Source organism: Chiloscyllium punctatum, chromosome 12, assembly GCF_047496795.1.
Source record: "Chiloscyllium punctatum isolate Juve2018m chromosome 12, sChiPun1.3, whole genome shotgun sequence".
NCBI lineage: Eukaryota > Metazoa > Chordata > Chondrichthyes > Orectolobiformes > Hemiscylliidae > Chiloscyllium > Chiloscyllium punctatum.
Genome location: NC_092750.1, coordinates 18,036,121 through 18,055,860, shown reverse-complemented (window position 1 = coordinate 18,055,860; position 19,740 = coordinate 18,036,121). Strand labels below are relative to the sequence as shown.

The window sequence follows — 19,740 nt, the reverse complement described above, 5'->3', positions numbered from 1 at the left end:
TAAACTCAGGAGTCCTTTATTTCCCATGATAATGAAGTAAAGAAAGAATTTGTTTTTCTAAAATACATTACATAACTTCAGGACTACTTAAACACTTATACAGCTGATGATGTATTTATGAAATGTAGTCACTTCTAATGTAAGAAACATACGTCTATATGTACATGCATGACAGGTCTCTTCTGTAGTCCCAGTTCCCCTGAAAAAGTAGGACTGCAGAGGTCAGAAGAGGTAAATTCATCAATTGGATTAGTCCCAAGGTTTTTAGATATCAAAGCGTAGAAGAATAAAATTGCTTCCTTGATAGAAATCTAAGAGAGCCAATTGCTCTCATAACTTTCAAAATCTCAGTCATAGGTCCCCTTAAAAAGTGATAATATATTCGACTTTTACACATTTCCTAAGTATGACATTCACCACATTAAGAATAAAAAAAAAACTTCTGAGGTACTCCATCAGGGTCAAGGATTATTTGTTTCTACTCTGGACTAGCTCAATCAGCGTCAGATGGCTGTTAAGTAAAATGTACAATCAACAGACATTTAAGATAGATTGTGCTCAAAGGGCTGGGTAGATTGCTGTATGATATTTCAGCTTCCCGACATGCCGCAACCTCACCTCTGCACATTGGCAACAAAGTCTTTCAGTATGTTTGATGCTTTCCCAAATGATCTTCCTCCATTTGGCCAATTTCCCCTGACCTCTTCAGGGATGCTTTGAGGACATCTCTGAAACATTTTCACTTTCCTCCTGGGATCTCCTGTGATGACCATGTTCTAAATCAAGCAGCTGCTTCTGGAATCTGATACCTGGCATGTATCTTATCCAGTGAAGCTCACTACAATGCTGGTTGTATTGGCTCGGGAGAGGAGGCAGTTGTTGTTCCTTTTTACTTGCTGTCAGATTTGTAGAATCCTTCGAAAACACTACTAGTTGTTTCTCAGTGCCTAGAGGTGCCCCTGCAGGTTGACCAAATCTCTGAAGCATATAGGAGCACGCGGAACACTGCTGTCCAGTAAGCCATAGACTTAGGTCTGAGATTATGATTCTCAAATATTCTTTTTACAGCCGGTGGCTGAGCTGACATATTGGAGGTAGTTATGAGTTTTGTCATTTAAGTCTGCCTTCATTTAGGTGAAGCTCCCACAATATTTAAAATGGTCCATGTTTTCCAGGACCTTGCCCTTCATCTTACATGAAGAGCGTAGTGCTTTATTCTGTGAGCTGATTAGAAGAGGACATTTACTTTCTAAGTAGTTAGTGAAAGGTTTATTTTCTCTTAGAAGAAGGAATTGACAATGACTTGAGGCTCAGTTTCTGAGTTAGCAGCCACTCAAACGTCATCTGTATACTGAAGCTGTATCATTGGGCGACACAGTGGCTCAATGGGCGGCACGGTGGCTCAGTGGTTAGCACTGCTACCTCACAGCACCAGGGTCCTAGGTTCGATTTCAGCCTCGGGCGACTGTCTGCATAGAGTTTGCACGTTCTCTCTGTGTCTGCATGGGTTTCCTCTGGGTGCGCCGGTTTCCTCCCACAGTCCAAAAATGTGCAGGTCAGGTGAATTGGCCATGCTAAATTGCTCATAGTTATAGGTGCATTAGTCAGAGGGAAATGGGTCTGGGTGGGTTAGTCTCCAGAGGGTCGGTGTGGACTTGTTGGGCTGAAGGGCCTGTTTCCACACTGTCGAAAATTTAATCTAATCTAATTGAGGTTTGAGTTGTTCTGGTTCTCGATTGAGGGGCTGCATAGGTTGAAACAGACAGTTTGCTGGAGTTGAGGTGCAGTAAGGAGAACATTGTTGATTCAATGACAGCCTTGTTTGATCCCAGTCTTCACTGTGATTGGGCTAATCGTGGTTTGGTTGAGATCTGTGGCTTGCATGTGACGTATGTGAAACAAGGTGACAAATTTGAGGTGGAAACTCCACAAATCTTTGCAACTGACAGAGTCAAGATGAAAGGCCAGAAGTCGGTCCTGTTGTTTGCACTTTACCTAAAGAGGATTGATGATATGGACTTCAGTAAGGCGTTCGATAAGGTTCCCCATGGCAGACTGATTAGCAAGGTTAGATCTCATGGAATACAGGGAGAACTAGCCATTTGGATACAGAACTGGCTCAAAGGTAGAAGACAGAGAGTGGTGGTGGATGGTTGATTTTCAGACTGGAGGCCTGTGACCAGTGGAGTGCCACAAGGATCGGTGCTGGGTCCTCTAATTTTTGTCATTTACATAAATGATTTGGATGCGAGCATAAGAGGTCCAGTTAGTAAGTTTGCAGATGACACCAAAATTGGAGGTGTAGTGGACAACGAAGAGGGTTACCTCAGATTACAACAGGATCTTGTCCAGATGGGCCAATGGGCTGAGAAGAGGAAGATGGAGTTTAATTCAGATAAATGCGAGGTGCTGCATTTTGGGAAAGCAAATCTTAGCAGGACTTATAACTTAATGGTAAGGTCCTAGGGAGCGTTGCTGAACAAAAAGACCTTGGAGTGCAGGTTCATAGCTCCTTGAAAGTGGAGTCGCAGGTAGATAGGATAATGAAGGTGGTGTTTAGTATGCTTTCCTTTACTGGTCAGAGTATTGAGTACAGAAGTTGGGAGATCATGTTGCGGCTGTACAGGACATTGGTTAGGCCACTGTTGGAATATTGCGTGCAATTCTAGTCTCCATCCTGTCAGAAAGATATTGTGAAACTTGAAAGGGTTCAGAAAAGATTTGCAAGGATGTCGCCAGGGTTGGAGGATTTGAGCTATAGGGAGAGGCTGAACAGGCTGGGGCTGTTTTCCCTGAAGCATTGGAAGCTGAGGGGTGACCTTATAGAGGTTTATAAAATTATGAGGGGCATGGATAGGATAAATAGACAAAGTCTTTTCCCTGGGGTCAGGGAGTCCAGAGCTAGAGGGCATAGGTTTAGGGTGAGAGGGGAAAGATATAAAAGAGACCTAAGGGGCAACTGTTTCACACAGAGGTTGGTACATATATGGAATGAGCTGCCAGAGGAGGTACAATTTCAACATTTAAAAGGCATTTGGCTAGCTATATGAATAGGAAGGGTTTGGAGGGATATGGGCCGGGTGCTGGCAGGTGGGACTAGATTGGGTTGGGATATCTGGTCAGCATGGATGGGTTGGACTGAAGGGTCTGTTTCCATGCTGTACATCTCTATGACTCTATGACTCTAATTTACTACACAATGAAAATCATGTGTGTGACGCCACTTATTGGGAAAGGTTGCACTGCAACTATGACTTGAGAAGGATTTTATTGGCCACTGGAAGGAGGCTGTTGAAGAGGATTCTTTCAGTGAGCTTCCCTGCAGCAGACGGCATAGCGATTCCTCTCTAATTCTTTCAAACCAACTTGTCTCCCTTCTTGAATGTAGTCACAGTCACATTGTCCTTGAGGTTCCCCATAAGTACATTCTTCATCCCAAATGAGACATATGAGGTTGTACAGGAGTGTATCTCTGCTGTGTTTCAGAATATCAGCAGCTATTCCATTTGCTCCACGGTCATTGTGCTTCTTTTCAGCTGGAGTATCTGTTTCAACTTTGCTCCAGACTTGGGTAGTGCAAAGACTAAGCCAGACAGGGCATTGTGAAATGGAGTTAAGAACATTTGAGTTGAAGACAGTCTCAGTTAAGTTCTCCAAAATGTTCCCTACAGCAAGCACTGCCTGCCTATCTTGATGAGCAGACTCCTCCTGAGTGCTTGGCTCTCAATGGGGTGAGGCTGCACCGCCTGGGCCATGGATGGTCTTGATAGTGCTGAAGAAACCATGCATATTATTGGTATCCATGGAAATAATGTAAATGTGAATCCAAGTCTCCTTTTACTACACCTTGTGTTAATATGAAAGATGCTTCGGAGGCCGAGAGGTGACCTTAGAAATGGTTTATAAAGTTATGACTGTCATCGATTAGCCAAGGTGTTTTCCCCAGGATAGGGGAGTTACTCCCTCAAAACTAGAGGGCATAGGTTTAAGGTAAGAGGGGAAAGATTTAAAAGGGACCTAAGGAGCAATGTTTTCACACAGAGGGTGGTGCATGTATGGAATGATCTGCCAGAAGAATTGATGGAGGCTGGTACAATTACAACATGTAAAAGGCAGCTGAATGGCTCTTCACTCAGCGAGTCGTGAGTTCATGGAATGCCCTGCCAGTAGCAGTGGTGGATTCTCCCTCTTTATGGGCATTTAAATGGGCATTGGATAAGCATATGGAGGATAGTGGGCTAGTGTAGGTTAGGTGGGTTTGGATCGGCGCAACATCGAGGGCCAAAGGGCCTGTACTGTGCTGTATTCTTCTATGTTCTATGTTCTATGTTCCGAGGCGGAAGATGAGGCGTTCTTCCTCCAGGCGTCTGGTGGTGAGGGAGCGGCAGTGAAGGAGGCCCAGGACCTCCATGTCCTCGGCAGAGTGGGAGGGGGAGTTGAAATGTTGGGCCACGGGGTGGTTTGGTTGATTGGTGCGGGTGTCTCGGAGATGTTCCCTAAAGCGCTCTGCTAGGAGGCGCCCAGTCTCCCCAATGTAGAGGAGACCACATCGGGAGCAACGGATACAATAAATGATATTGGTGGATGTGCAGGTGAAACTTTGATGGATGTGGAAGGCTCCTTTAGGGCCTTGGATAGAGGTGAGGGAGGAGGTGTGGGCACAGGTTTTACAGTTCCTGCGGTGGCAGGGGAAAGTGCCAGAATGGGAGGGTGGGTCGTAGGGGGGTGTGGACCTGACCAGGTAGTCACGGAGGGAACGGTTTTTGCGGAAGGCGGAAAGGGGTGGGGAGGGAAATATATCCCTGGTGGTGGGGTCTGTTTGGAGGTGGCGGAAATGTCGGTGGAAGATTTGGTTGATGCGAAGGTTTGTAGGGTGGAAGGTGAGCACCAGGGGCGTTCTGTCCTTGTTACGGTTGGAGGGGTGGGTCAATGTAAAGTATAGGGTAGGGGAATGGGTCTGGGTGGCATACTCTTTAGAGAATCAGTGTGGACTTGTTGAGCCAAATGGCCTACTTCCATACCGTAGGGATTCTATGATAAACCCCCTTCCCTACAATTACCATCAAGCCAGAGGATCAACTCTGATACAATGGAGAGTGCAGGAAGGCAAGTCAAGAGCAGATTCAGACATATTTAAAAATGAGGTTATCAACCTAGTGAAGCTACACAACAGCATTACTTGTGTTCCAATCTCCCTCACCCAGTCCTGCCCTGATTAACCTGTTGCATTTTCACTTTTCTTTCTTTCTTATTTCCCCATCATTCCCTGGACAGAGGGAAGGCTGTGAGTTACTCTTCACATCTGCTCTGAACACCATGATACACTGGTGGTCAATCTTCCCACTGGCTGATGGCTTAATTTGCTAAACTGTTTCAAAGGTTATGGAGTTTGTGTCTACCTCTACTTTGTATCTTTTCTGATGGTTCAGTTTCTTTCTTTGATCTTTATAGGGCTGAATATGCCACTATCCCCTCATCCAGATAAACAAAAATCACACAACACCAGGTTATAGCCCAACAGGCTTATTTTGAAGCACTAGCTTTCAGAGCACTGTTCCTTCATCAGGTGGTTGCGGAGTATAAGTTCGTAAGACACAGAATTTATAGCAAAAGATTACAGTGTCATGCAACTGAAATAATATATTTAACAAATCTAAATTGCTGTTAAGTCCTTCATATATTAGAATGGGTTGCAGGTTTTGTTTCATTAATATGTAAATCATCCAGATGCATCTTTTTATGTCTTTATCCATTCCAGTCACTTTTGGTGTGAAAACACCAAAAGAACTGTTTACGAAAGGTGGTAAAGATAAGCCAGGAATCCTGAGGAACAGGATGTACATGTATTTGGAAAGGCAAGGACTGAATTAGCGATAGTCAACATGGCTTTGTGCATGGGAAATCATGTCTCACAAACTTGATTGAGTTTTTTGGAGAAGTAACAAAGAGGATTGATGAGGGCAGAGTGGTTGACGTGATCTATATGGACTTCAATAAGGCGTTCGACAAGGTTCCCCAGGGGAGACTGGTTAGCAAGGTTGGATCACATGGAATATAGGGTGAACTAGCCATGTGGATATAGAACTGGCTCAAAGGTAGAAGACAGAGGGTGGTGGTGGAGGGTTGTTTTTCAGACTGGAGGCCTGTGACCAGTGGAATGCCACAGATATCGGTGCTGGGTCCTCTACTTTTAGTTATTTACATAAATGATTTGGATGTGAGCATAAGAGGTACAGTTAGTAAGTTTGCAGACGACACCAAAATTGGAGGTCTAGTTGACAGCAAAGAAGGTTACCTCAGATTACAATGGGATCTTGATCAGCTGGGCCAATGGGCTGAGAAGTGGCAGATGGAGTTTAATTTTGATAAAATTTGGGAAAACAGATCTTAGCAGGACTTATACACTTAATGGTAAGGACCTAGGGAGTGTTGCTGAACAAAGAAACCTGGGAGTGCAGCCTTGAAAGTGGAGTCGCAGGTAGATAGGGTAGTGAAGGAGGTGTTTGGTATGCTTTCTTTTATTGGTCAGAGTATTGAGTACAGGAGTTGGGAGGTCATGTTGCGGCTGTACAGGACATTGGTGAGGCCACTGTTGGAATATTGCGTGCAATTCTAGTCTCCTTCCTATCGGAAAGATGTTGTGAAACTTGAAAGGGTTCGGAAAAAGATTTGCAAGGATGTTGCCAGGGTTGGAGGATTTGAGCTATAGGGAGAGGCTGAACAGGCTGGGGCTGTTTTCCCTGGAGCGTCGGAGACTGAGGGGTGACCTTATAGAGGTTTACAAAATTATGAGGGGCATGGATAGGATAAATAGATAAAGTCTTTTTCCTGGGGTCGGGGAATCCAGAACTAGAGGGCATAGGTTTAGGTTGAGAGGGGAAAAATATAAAAGAGACCTAAGGGACAACTTTTTCACACAGAGGGTGGTATGGGTATGGGATGAGCTGCCAGAGGAAGTGGTGGAGGCTGGTACAATTGCACCATTTAAGAGGCATTTGGATGGGTATATGAATAGGAAGGGTTTGGGGCGATATGGGCCGGGTGCTGACAGGTGGGACCAGATTGGGTTGGGATATCTGGTTGGCGGGGACAGGATGGACCGAAGGGTCTGTTCCCATGCTGTACATCTCTATGACTGCAGATGCTGGATATCAGAAACAAAAACAGAAATTACTGGAAAATCTCAGCATATTTGGCAGCTTCTGGGGATAGTAATCAGGGTTAACGTTTCAGGTTTAGTAACCTTTTTATGTCTTTCTTCATTTCGTTCAGCCACGATCCACTGGATACGTCTCGGAAGGACCGCTCCTACTCTTCCCTCCAGTTGGTGGCGCTGTCTGCGGCGGGCCGGCTCGTGCTCTTCCCTCCAGTTGGTGGCGCTGTCTCCGGCGGGACCGCTCCTTCTCTTGCCCCACTTCGCCCCCCCCCCCCCAGTCGGTGGCACTAACTGCGGCGAATCCCAGTCGTACTCTTCCCTCCAGTTGGTGGCGCTGTCTGCGGCGGGACCGCTCCTCTTTCCCACTCCCCCCCAGGCGGTGGCACTAACTGCGGCGAATCCCACTCCTACTCTTCCCTCCAGTCGGTGGCGCTGTCTGCGACGGGACCGCTCCTTCTCTTGCCTGCGCACCCGCCCCCCCCACCCCCAGTCGGTGGCACTAACTGCGGCGAATCCCACTCCCACTCTTCCCTCCAGTCGGTGGCGCTGTCAACGGCGGGTAACCTCCTATTCATCCCTCCAGTCGGTTGGTCTTTCTGCGACGAATCCCACTCCTGCTCTTCCCTCCAGTCGGTGCCGCCGTCTGCGGCGGGTGCATTCCTATTCTTCCCGTCAATTGGTGGCGCTGTATGCGGCGAATCCCACTCCTATTCTTCCTGCCAATTGGTGGCGCTGTCTGCGGCGGGCCGGCTCCTGCTCTTCCCTCCAGCCGGTGGCGCTGTCTGCGGCGGGCCGGCTCCTGCTCTTCCCTCCAGCCGGTGGCGCTGTCTGCGGCGGGCCGGCTCCTGCTCTTCCCTCCAGCCGGTGGCGCTGTCTGCGGCGGGCCGGGCTCGTGCTCTTCATTCCCCTTCAGTCGGTGGAGGCCGGGTTGGTTAGTGGTTTAAGACTGTGACCGTCGGCGGGTCGCGGGCAGCGGCATGAGCACGTTAGTGTGTGTTGGGAAATCACTTCCATAACGTGCTGTGTGATGATGGAGAACTGAGCCTGGATTTGAGGAGTCTGCTGTGGGGAATTGTGCATGAAAAGCCTGGGCCTTGCCTGAATGGGTTGGGGGTTGGGGTTGGGGTGGGGGTGGGGTGGGGTTGGGGGGTTGGGGTGGGGTTGGGGGGTGGGGGTGGGGGGTGGAACTGGCTCCTGGGATAAAGAGTCTGCAGCAAACAATAATCCACCCGGCATCACATTGTGGTTCTATACTGAACAAGTGGAAGACGTTTTGTGGCATTTTAGAGCCAGTGACTGTATATGGAATAGTGTCTGTGAAACTTTCAGAGCCCATAATTGTGAATGCTGTGAACGCAGGAATGTGGAAATAAAAATTATACTGGGCCATGAGCGCACACTGTGGCCTAACAGAACCAGTGTTCCAGAAATACAAACAGAAAATGCTGGAGAAACTCAGCATGTCTGGCAGCATCTGTGAAGAAGAGTTCACGTTTCGAGCCCGATGTGGCCCTTCAGTGTTTGGGATTGTAGAGCGAGAAGCTCAGTGTTGGCAAGTTCAGATTACTTACAGTGTGGAAACAGGCCCTTCGGCCCAACAAGTCCACACTGACCCTCCGAAGAGCGAGCAACCCACCCAGACCCATTGCCCTACATTTACCCCTTCACCTAACACTACGGGCAATTTGGCATAACCAATTCACCTAACCTGCACATTTTTGGTTTGTGGGACATAGAAATGGCAAAAAAAAACACTGACAAGGGAAAGATGGATGCAGCACAATAGGATTCAAACATGCCAGGGTCGGGAACTGGAGCCAGGTGTCAGAAATTGCATGGAGCTTCACTGAGGTGGTGACTGCTGGCTGGGTCAATAAGTATGTTTGAGGACTTGATAGATCTTTAATCAGCAAGGGAGTCAAGGATAACAAGGAAAAAGCAGGAAGTTGGAGTTGAGAATTTATTAGGTTAGCCATGATCTTGTTGAATGGTGGAATAGACTTGAGATGAATGACCTACCACTTTTGATCTTAAAGTGTAGTGGAAATTGTAAATGCCTGCAATCAGAATGTCAGTGAATAAAGTGAAGTTGTGTATGAGGAACTGTGGCACTGTTGAGAGTGACCTGTCAGTTTCAATACACAATGTATTAGACATTCTTTTTGCCCTCTTCAGAATCATCCAATGATACAGAACAAAGGAGGCCATTCAGTGCTTAATTTCCATGTAGCTCTTTGTTAAAGCTAGTCCCACTCACTCGCCTGTTGTATACAACCCAGTACTTTTTGTTTGTTCTGATGAGTGCAAGACAAAACTTCAGCAATATTCAAGTTCTATACCATACCTTCGAGTGACTGTTTGTAAATATTGAATCCTTAGAGGCTAAGACAGGAGAAATTATGGAAAATAGCAGATAAGTTAAACAAATGTATTGTGTCAGTCTTCACAGTGGACAACATAAGTTGTACACCAGAACTAGAAGATAACCTAGGGTGGAAATTTTAATTAGTGCCACAGAGAAAACTACTGGGCAAACTCAAGTAACTTAAAGCTAGGGCCTGGCAGAAGGCTATAACTCATTGAAGATATTTCAGCAAAGGTTCTCTAGATAGGTCCCTGAGAGGAGAGAGTTGTCTTGAGGGACTGTGTGAATTGATCTGTATTCTCTGGAGTTGAGAAGGATGAAATCTTGTCTCATTGAAAATAAGATAATGAAGAGTTTTGACAGGATAGAAATGTTGCCTCCAATTTCTGATTTACAGACTAAATTTCAAAGTGGCACGTTCAGTGATGACAGACTCATTAGTCTTAACACCAGGAAAGCTTGCTGAATTGTGAGCTGACCGGCATGCTTCTTAGTCTATTGCTGGTCTCAACTGTGGGGTTTTGCCTTCCCAGAAGGTGCTAGTCACTCAGAGCCCAGAAGCACCAGGGTCCTAAAGATTGTCAACTAATGTCTGGTCTTCAAGAGAGATGGTAGTAGTTTTCTTTTGCTGGTCACAGCGAGGGATTGACATTAAGGGTAATGGGGTGTGTTTATAGAAGCCCCCTCCCTTCCATCTTTATTACCAGTTGTCCCCATATTGGGACAAATAGAGTCCTCTATCTAACCCAGCAGCTCAGGTAGCCCTGGTATCACAGTTGGGAAAACAACCAGTATTGCTAAGCGAAGCCTGTAAGAGGTTGTTAATTGACCGCTTAAGAGCCTTAATTAAGTTAAGAACGTAGTCCTGAACCTTCTCACCCATAACTTAACTGGGATGGCGCAAGTTTCTTTCTAGGACCAACTCGCTCAATTATTCCTTCTTGCCACCTCCAATGAGGAGTAAATTCTGCCCCAGAATTGTTTCCAGTGGCACAGGAATCTAGAACACAAGCATTTCCAGAAAAAGGGACATCATTTAGAAGTGAGATGAGGAAAATTTTCTTCATTCAAACAATGTAACTTCTTAGAAATCTCTGCCCCAAGAGGGTTGTGGATGCTGCAACTTTGAAGACATTTAAGATGGAGTAAGGCAGATTCCTCGTGTGTCAGGGAATCAAGGGATACGGGAAGCAGTTGGGAAAGTGGAATTGAAGCCCATGAATGGGGAAGTTGGCTCATTGAGTTATATGGGCTACTCCTGCTCCTGTTTATTTTGTATTTAATATGTTCCTCATTAGATGTCAGTGTGCATTCCAGTAACAATAACTAGGTGGTAATCAGGAGTGGGCAAGCTGACTAAGCTATCCCCTCAGTCGTCCTCAGGCACTTAAGTTCACTTGAAACAGCCTAAAGCATTCAACTAAGATGAGTCAACTCAGCACAGACCAAGGGTTCAACCTGTGACATTTTTGGTCTCTGTAACTTAGCTGCACATTGGACAGTTGAACTATTAACTCCACCATCAAATAACTATTTTAGATCAGTGGTTAGTTTACTCGGCTTTGTTTTTAACACCATCTTGATTGTGAAATTAGATATTATAAATAAATGATCTTCTAACATTTAAACCCCTGAAGCTTTCAGCACTCTTTATCACAACTGCTCCACATCAAGAAGCCAGCTCAAGGTTAATGGAGAAAGGCACAAGCCAGGACAGTGGATTGGTGTTGTGACACTAAACATAAACTCAAATGAGTTGCCCCTTTTCAGGCTTTATTAAAGGAAATATCTAACGATCGTTTTCAGGGGCCCTTGGTTTTAGCAAGTGTAGAGGCAAAAGGAATCGATTGCTCAGCATGTTAAATATAGAACATAGAACATAGAACATAGAACATAGAACATAGAACAATACAGCACAGAACAGGCCCTTCGGCCCACGATGTTGTGCCGAACTTCTATCCTAGATTAAGCACCCATCCATGTACCTATCCAAATGCCGCTTAAAGGTCGCCAATGAATCTGACTCTACCACTCCCACGGGCAGCGCATTCCATGCCCCCACCACTCTCTGGGTGAAGAACCCACCCCTGACATCTCCCCTATACCTTCCACCCTTCACCTTAAATTTATGTCCCCTTGTAACACTCTGTTGTACCCGGGGAAAAAGTTTCTGACTGTCTACTCTATCTATTCCTCTGATCATCTTATAAACCTCTATCAAGTCACCCCTCATCCTTCGCCGTTCCAACGAGAAAAGGCCGAGAACTCTCAACCTATCCTCGTATGACCTACTCTCCATTCCAGGCAACATCCTGGTAAATCTTCTCTGCACCCTCTCCAAAGCTTCCACATCTTTCCTAAAGTGAGGCGACCAGAACTGCACACAGTACTCCAAATGTGGCCTAACCAAAGTCCTGTACAGCTGCAACATCACCTCACGACTCTTGAATTCAATCCCTCTGCTAATGAACGATAATACTCCATAGGCCTTCTTACAAACTCTATCCACCTGAGTGGCAACCTTCAAAGATCTATGTACATAGACCCCAAGATCCCTCTGTTCCTCCACCTGACCAAGAACCCTACCATTAACCCTGTATTCCGCATTCTTATTTGTTCTTCCAAAATGGACAACTTCACACTTGGCAGGGTTGAACTCCATCTGCCACTCCTCAGCCCAGCTCTGCATCATATCTAAGTCCCTCTGCAGCCGACAACAGCCCTCCTCACTGTCCACAACTCCACCTATCTTTGTATCATCTGCAAATTTACTGACCCACCCTTCGACTCCCTCATCTAAGTCATTAATAAAAATTACAAACAGCAGAGGACCCAGAACTGATCCCTGCGGAACTCCACTTGTAACTGGGCTCCATGCTGAATATTTACCATCTACCACCACTCTCTGACTTCGACCGGTTAGCCAGTTTTCTATCCAATTGGCCAAATTTCCCTCTATCCCATGCCTCCTGACTTTCCGCATAAGCCTACCATGGGGAACCTTATCAAATGCCTTACTAAAATCCATGTACACTACATCCACTGCTCTACCCTCATCCACATGCTTGGTCACCTCCTCGAAGAATTCAATAAGACTTGTAAGGCAAGACCTACCCTTCACAAATCCGTGCTGGCTGTCCCTAATCAAGCAGTGCCGTTCCAGATACTCGTAAATCCTATCCCTCAGTACCCTTTCCATTACTTTGCCTACCACAGAAGTAAGACTAACTGGCCTGTAATTCCCGGGGTTATCCCTATTCCCTTTTTTGAACAGGGGCACAACATTCGCTACTCTCCAGTCCCCTGGTACCACCCCCGTTGCCAGTGAAGACGAGAAGATCATTGCCAACGGTACTGCAATTTCCTCTCTTGCTTCCCACATAATCCTAGGATATATCCCGTCAGGCCCGGGGGACTTGTCTATCCTCAAGTTGTTCAAAATGTCCAACACATCTTCCTTCCTAACAGATATCTCTTCTAGCTTATCAGTCCGTTTCACACTCTCCTCTTCAACAATACAGTCCCTCTCGTTCGTAAATACTGAAGAGAAGTACTTGTTCAAGACCTCTCCTATCTCTTCCGACTCAATACACAGTCTCCCACCACTGTCCTTGATCGGACCTACCCTCGTTCTCGTCATTCTCAGGTTTCTCACATACGCATAGAATGCCTTGGGGTTATCCTTGATCCTATCCGCCAGGGATTTTTCATGCCCTCTCTTAGCTCTCCTAATCCCTTTCTTCAGGTCCCTTCTGGCTATCCTGTATCCCTCCACTGCTCTGTCTGAACCTTGTTTCCTCAACCTTATGTAAGCCTCCTTCTTCCTCTTTACTAGACATTCAACCTCCCTCGTCAACCAAGGCTCCCTCACACGACCATTTCTTTCCTGCCTGATCGGTACATACATATCAAGGACACGTCGTATCTGCTCCTTGAAAAAGTCCCACATTTCCACCACATCCTTCCCTGACAGCCTATGCTCCCAACGTATGCTCCTCAAATCCTGTCTTACAGCATCGTAATTTCCCTTCCCCCAATTGTAAAAACTTCCTTGTTGTGTGCACCTATCCCTCTCCATAACCAAGGTGAAAGTGACAGAATTGTGGTCGCCATCACCAAAATGTTCACCCACTAACAAGCCCACCACTTGTCCCGGTTCGTTACCGAGTACCAAATCCAATATGGCCTCCCCTCTGGTTGGACAATCTACATCTCATATTTTGTAAACATTTATCAAGTTCAGTAATTCTTAGCAGCATTAATGCTTCCTATTGTTGTATGACATGATAGAACTCTTAAATGAAGAATGGATTTTTGAGCTGTAATGAAGGAGTCAGTAGAAGAGAGATGGAGAATGGGGTGGGCAGAATTGAATTGACATAAACTGGCCACATTAAGGGGAAGTCAAAACTGAAAAATTAGAATTCTTTAAGCAAGTAACAATCAGAATAGATAAAGGAGAACGAGTTGATGTAATACATTTCCAAAAGATATTTGACAAAGTACCATATGTAAGGCTTCTTAATTAGATAAGAGCCTATGGGGTTGCAGATAGTACTTTAGCATTGGTAGAGGATTGGCTAGCTAATAGAAGACAGAGAGCTGCGATAAGGCAGGCAGTGTCAGAATGGCAACCTGTAATTAGTAGATTGCCTCAGTAATCAGTGCTCGTGCCACAATTGTTTACAATATATATTAAGGAATTGCATGAGGAAAGTGAATGCTCTATAGCCATGTTTATGGATAACACAAAAATAGGAGGGAAGGGAAATGATGAGGATGACCCAGTGTATAGAGGGATGTAATCAAGTTGAGTGACTGTGTGAAAATTTCAGCAGATGCAATATGATGTGTGTAATGTACTTTGGCAGGAGGAATAGAGGAGCTTAAAATTATTTAAATGGTGAAAGGGTGCAGAAACCTGCAGTAGAGTTTGCTCTCATTGAACAGTGAAGCAGACATGAGTGACCCAAGAGCTTACTTCTGCTCCTATGCCTCATGGGCGTGAAACGGAACTCCACTTGCATGCTATTTTCCTATTCATTCATATTGAGTGGCCAAACCTACAGACATTCTTACTCATTAATTTCTTGCCCTGCTGCAGGCATACATCTCATTGGTTGAATGTAGAATACTGGTTTTCGTGGGTATGTCGAAGAGCTGGGCCAGTCCACCTACAGCGACTGATGGAAGATATGCACAGCCAGGTGAAGAAAAAATTGAGGTAAATTCAGAGGCAAAATGACTGACTCAGTCAGACTAATATACCCTTTTGGACAATGCCTCAACGCCTTCAAAAAAAGTCATGAATGCTGAATCTTTCCACCTCTACTTACTTGTTTAAGGCAGTGCTTAACACCCATGTTTTGACCCAGCTTTTTCTCACACCTACAAATATCTGGCCCTGTGTTCATTTTGTCTGATTACTGTCCTGTGAATAATTTTGGTTTGTTTCAAATGGTGTTGTTTATGTCTTAATGTTGCGTTTGCTCTTGACCGTCCATACAACTGTACCATTCTCTAGAACTTGTTTCAGTCGTCATTCTTTCATAATTAATCTATTTCTGGTGTTTGAAAATATTGCCCCTAACAAGAACGCTTTTTGTCCCCATATAATGGTGTTCACTATGACTTCTATATCCTCATGCAGCTTAAGGTACCCCAGAAACCATGATCAGAATGAATGCATTCTCCTAGAAACTTAAGATGACCAGTGAACAACCGGGTGCTCCCAGAGTACTTTTAGGTACAGAGTTCCAGGATTTTAACCCAACAACAGTGAAGGAATAGTGATATAGCTCCAAGTCAGGTTGTTAACTGAGGAGAACTTGCAGGTGACGGTGTTCTTATGCATCCTATAATCCTGACCTTCTAAATAATCGAGGTTATGAGTTTGGAAGGTGCTCTTGAGGAACCTTGAGAGGGGCATCTTGTAGATGGCACACACTCCTGCTAGTGCCTTGGTGGTGGAAGCAGTGAATGTTGAAGGTGTTTAATGGGTGCCAGTCGAACAGACAGCTTTGTCCTGGATGCTGTTGAACTTTGTGAGTATTGTTCAAGCTGTGCTAATCCACATAAGTAAAGAGTATTCTATCACACTCTTGACTAGTGCCTTGTAGGTAGTAGAAAGATTTAGGGGAGTCAGATTAGTTACTTGCTACAGAAATCCTAGCCCCTCACCCATTTTTCTGGCCAAGGTATGTTTACTCCATCTAAGTTTCTGGTCAGTGTTCAACCCCCTAGGATGTTAATGGCAGGGATTCATGGGTTGTTGCTTAACTGTCTCTTGTTGGGGATTGTCAATAGCTTGCAGCTTTGTGGTGCTGATTTTACTTGTCACTTATCAGCTTGTATTCAGAAACTGGACCTTTCAATGCTGCATTGTACAGCCCTCTGGACTGAACATTGAGATTGAGTTCAACAACTTCAAATCATAACCTCTGCCTACAGTGTGATTCAGCTTTTTTCTTATTTGGAGAGCTGCTATTCAGCCATTCTAACCTCATCTGGATATACCTTTTGCTTATTTTCTGTACCCATTACTCTCTTACGGCTTTTGTACCATTAAACCCCTTTGTCATTTAACCTCTTCTGGCATTGGCCATATCACTGTGTTATGGACTGGACCAGGCCAGACCCCTCAAAACATGTTGCCTTACTAGTTGTTTTAAGCAGGTGTAACACAGGTATTCCAGGAGGGATGCAGTTGGTCAAACCACTTAATTTTGAACAAAACAATTTATTTACAAGATTACCAAATGAAACACAAACAAAAGAGAACAGAATACAGAATAACTTAACTTATCCGAAAGCCCAACAGATTATAACATCTCCATGATGCAGTTCCCAACACTAGCAACAATCCCCATAAACAGCCCTTGGCACAAAAGGTAAAATCAAACACAGGATCTTATGGGAGAGAGGTCAGAGAGAGGGAAGATCAGCATGGACCTGTGTCTTTGGGTCCAGCAGCTTCAAAACATCCCTTTTTTTTTCCTTCTTCCATCTCTCCCTTTCAGTTGCTCAGTTTTCCATCTTTCCTCAGTTCTAATGAAGGGGCTTCAATCTGAGACTATAACTCTGTTTCTCTCCATCGATGCTGCATAATCCAAGATTTATGGCTAAAATCTGTTCTAAACGCAAGGTTCTGTAAGGTAGCAGTGGGAAACAATTACTTCTTTCTCCTGACTATTTTCTCCTTCCTTACAGGCATATGCTGAAATATATTTTGACATGTAGTGGCAGTACTTTAGTACCATTAATATTAATGTTTGAAAATAAGTACCAGCAGGATTGTTGTTTTTCTTCTGGAGATATGAATATTACAAAAAAATTTGTTCTTTGTCCCTAATTACACTTGCTGTTGGTGAGCTGCCTTTCTGAACCGCTTGGGTCTATCTGGTATACAGTGCAGTCAGGAGATTTTGAATTAGTGTCACTGACTGAAAGGCAATGTAGTTTCAAGTCAGAATGGTGTATCTTTGGAGGGGAACTTGCAGCTGGCAGTATTCCATTTATCTGTTCCCATGTCCTTCTAGATGGTAGAGGTCAAAGAGAAGACACTGTCAGAAGAGCTTTGGCGAGTTGCTGCAATGCATCTTTGTAGCTGATGCACATTGCTGCCGCTGTGAGTGAGGGTTGAAGAGTGAATATGTTTAAGGTGGTGGATGGAGTGCTAATCAAGCAGGCTGTTTTGTCTTTGGCATCAAGCTTCTTGAGTATTGTTGGAATTGCATTTATCCAGGCAAGTGAATAGTATTCCATTGCACTCATGTCTTTCACTTTGTAGATGGTGGACAGCTTTGGAGAGTCAGGAGGTGAATTATCTGCTGCAGAATTCTGACCCCTTGTAGCCACAATATTTACCACAGTATGGCTGGTCCTTTTCAGTTTGTGATAAATGGTAACCCCCAGGATATTGATAGCGAGGGATTCAGTGATGACAGTGCCTTTGGATGTCAAGAGAGATGACTAGATTCCCTCTTGTTGGAGATGCTCACTGCCTAGAAATTGTATGCCATAAATGTTAATTGGGACTTATCAGTTTAAGACCTGAATGCTATCCAAGTCATGCTATATTTGGACATGAACTGCTTCCGTATCTGAGGTATTGCAAACGGAGTTAAAGATTGTACAATCATCAATGAAGATCTTGCTTTTGCCTTTAGGAAGAAGGCAAGGTCATTGATGAAGCAGCTGAAGATGGTTGGACCTAGAACACTTTCTTAACGAACTCCTGCAGTGATATCCTGGAGCTGAGATTTGTTATAGAGCACTATCACAATGTTATGCTCATCCATTGTCCAAACCTATGCATTAGGCACTACAATGAGATGACCTCTGGTGAATTTTGCTTCTTGGTTTTTAAATACTCCTATATCTATAAACAAGAACTGCTGAGGCCTCTTGCAGCTTAAATTTTGTGCTTCGAGGGAAAGTGTTGTTCAGCATTACACCAAACCTGGTTTTAGCATCAAGTGGAATCTTCATAGTCCCCACAGAAGCTGCTAAATAAATAATTTGGGAAATTTCCCTTTCTCAAATCCACAACCTAATTCTAGTAATTTTTGGTTGAGATCTGTTTTCTTAGTACTGCCAGGCTGTAAATCTGAGATCTTCCTGATCTTTCAGCTGAGCTGGTTTCTAAATAATCTCATTATATAATTGGAAAGTTTTCTTTGGTGAGATCTCTGTTCGCTCATGGAAAGAAAACTGAAACTTTTTTTCTTCAGGAAAATAACTTTGAGGGAAGAAAAGTGGCATGTTAATGCGATTTCCCCCTTTTCAAACCACCAATTAGTTAATCGTTTACATCTGGAACATTTTGTTTGAATGAAATGTCTCAGACTAATCATAGTAATTTTCTTGATAGTGCAAATTGAACAGTAGAGGTTACCTTGTTTTTATAAAATTTCTTTGCTTTTAAAAAATATGTTGCCCAGTATAAAACAACTCATCCTAAGTACAGTACCTCAAACTAATTTAGCACTTCTAGTACTGTATTCAAATATTTTTCTAGATTATGTGTCTAACTTCTGGAGCAATATGTGAACAAGTAACTTTCCCATCTTGACCTCAGGTCGACACCTTTTCGTATTCCATACAAATCAGAATTTTCTGTATAGAACAAGAGTTTTTGTCAACTTAGCTCTTAAATGAAATCCAGATGTGGAGGTGCCAGTGTTGGACTGAGGTAGACAAAGTTAAAAGTCATACAACACCAGGTTATAGTCTAGCAGATTTATTTGGAAGTACAAACTTTCGGAACGCTGAATCTTCATCAGGTAGCTAGTGGAGCAGGATCACAGGACACAGAATTTATAGTAAAAGATCACAGCACAATGGCTCGGTGGTTTGCACTGCTGCCTCTCAGTGCCAAGGACCCAGGTTCAATTCCACCCTCAGGTGACTGTGTGTGTGGAGTTTGCCCATTTTCGCTGATTCTGCTTGGGGTTCCTCTGGCTGCTCTATTTTCCTCCCACAGTTAAAAGATGTGTAGGTTAGATGACTTGACCTTGCTGAATTTCCCATACTGTTCAGGGATGTATAGGTTAGGTGCTTTGGTCATGGGACATGTTGAGTAATAGCATAGGGGAATGAGTCTGGGTGGGATAGTCTTCGGAGGGTCAGAGTGGACTTGTTGTGCCTAATAGCCTGTTTCCACACTGTAGGGGTTCTATGATATCAAGTGTCATACAACTGATGCAATGTGTTGAACAAACCTAAATTGCTGTGAAGTCTTTAATCACTTAGAATGGGGTTGCAGGTTTGGATTCATAAATATGTAAATCTCAGAATGTCTTTCAAGTTACATTCACAAGATAACATAAGGTTTTGTTTAAAAAAAAAAGTGACATCTCAGCTCAGACAATGCATTAAAGGTATGAGGTTAGAGTCTGTCTGTATCCCAACCTTGAGTCAGACCGATTCTGTTTCCAAAGCAGGAATTCATAAAATATCACTCTATGACTGATTGCCTACAGATTGTGTGCTTTTTGAACAAAATAGAATATATCTGCAAATGCACATTCACCTCATAGACTCAAACTCTTCTCACCAGAACAGTGCAAAGTTAACTAAGAAGAAGTCTTCAATGGTTTGTGCTTAAAGTTGACAAGGCACTAGGCCTGGATGTGATGCACCCAAGAATTTGAAGAAAGTGGAGGCAAGGGTAGAAATTGCAGAGGAACCGGCCATAATCTGTCTGTCTTCTCTGGAC

At 44.3% G+C, this 19,740-nt stretch overlaps 1 protein-coding gene and 1 long non-coding RNA gene across 3 annotated transcripts in view; one reads left to right on the top strand and one right to left on the bottom strand.

Moving 5' to 3' along the window:
- LOC140483639 (uncharacterized) lies at positions 1-7,435 on the bottom strand. The gene is made up of 2 exons (XR_011962010.1): positions 7,244-7,435; positions 1-3,772 (listed from the first exon to the last, which is right to left on the bottom strand). It is a non-coding gene; the product is annotated as an uncharacterized lncRNA (long non-coding RNA).
- A 187-nt stretch (positions 7,436-7,622) lies between these two features.
- LOC140483637 (hyaluronidase-1-like) overlaps positions 7,623-19,740 on the top strand; it is a 60,792-nt gene continuing 48,674 nt past the window's right edge. The window contains exons 1-2 of one of the 2 annotated variants that reach the window (XM_072581943.1): positions 7,623-8,087; positions 14,626-14,745. In XM_072581943.1, the coding sequence (XP_072438044.1) occupies positions 14,671-14,745 (75 nt within the window). In that variant the 5' untranslated portion in view covers positions 7,623-8,087; positions 14,626-14,670. Of the gene's footprint in view, positions 8,142-14,625; positions 14,746-19,740 lie in introns of both variants that reach the window. The other variant, XM_072581942.1, reaches the window with a different exon arrangement.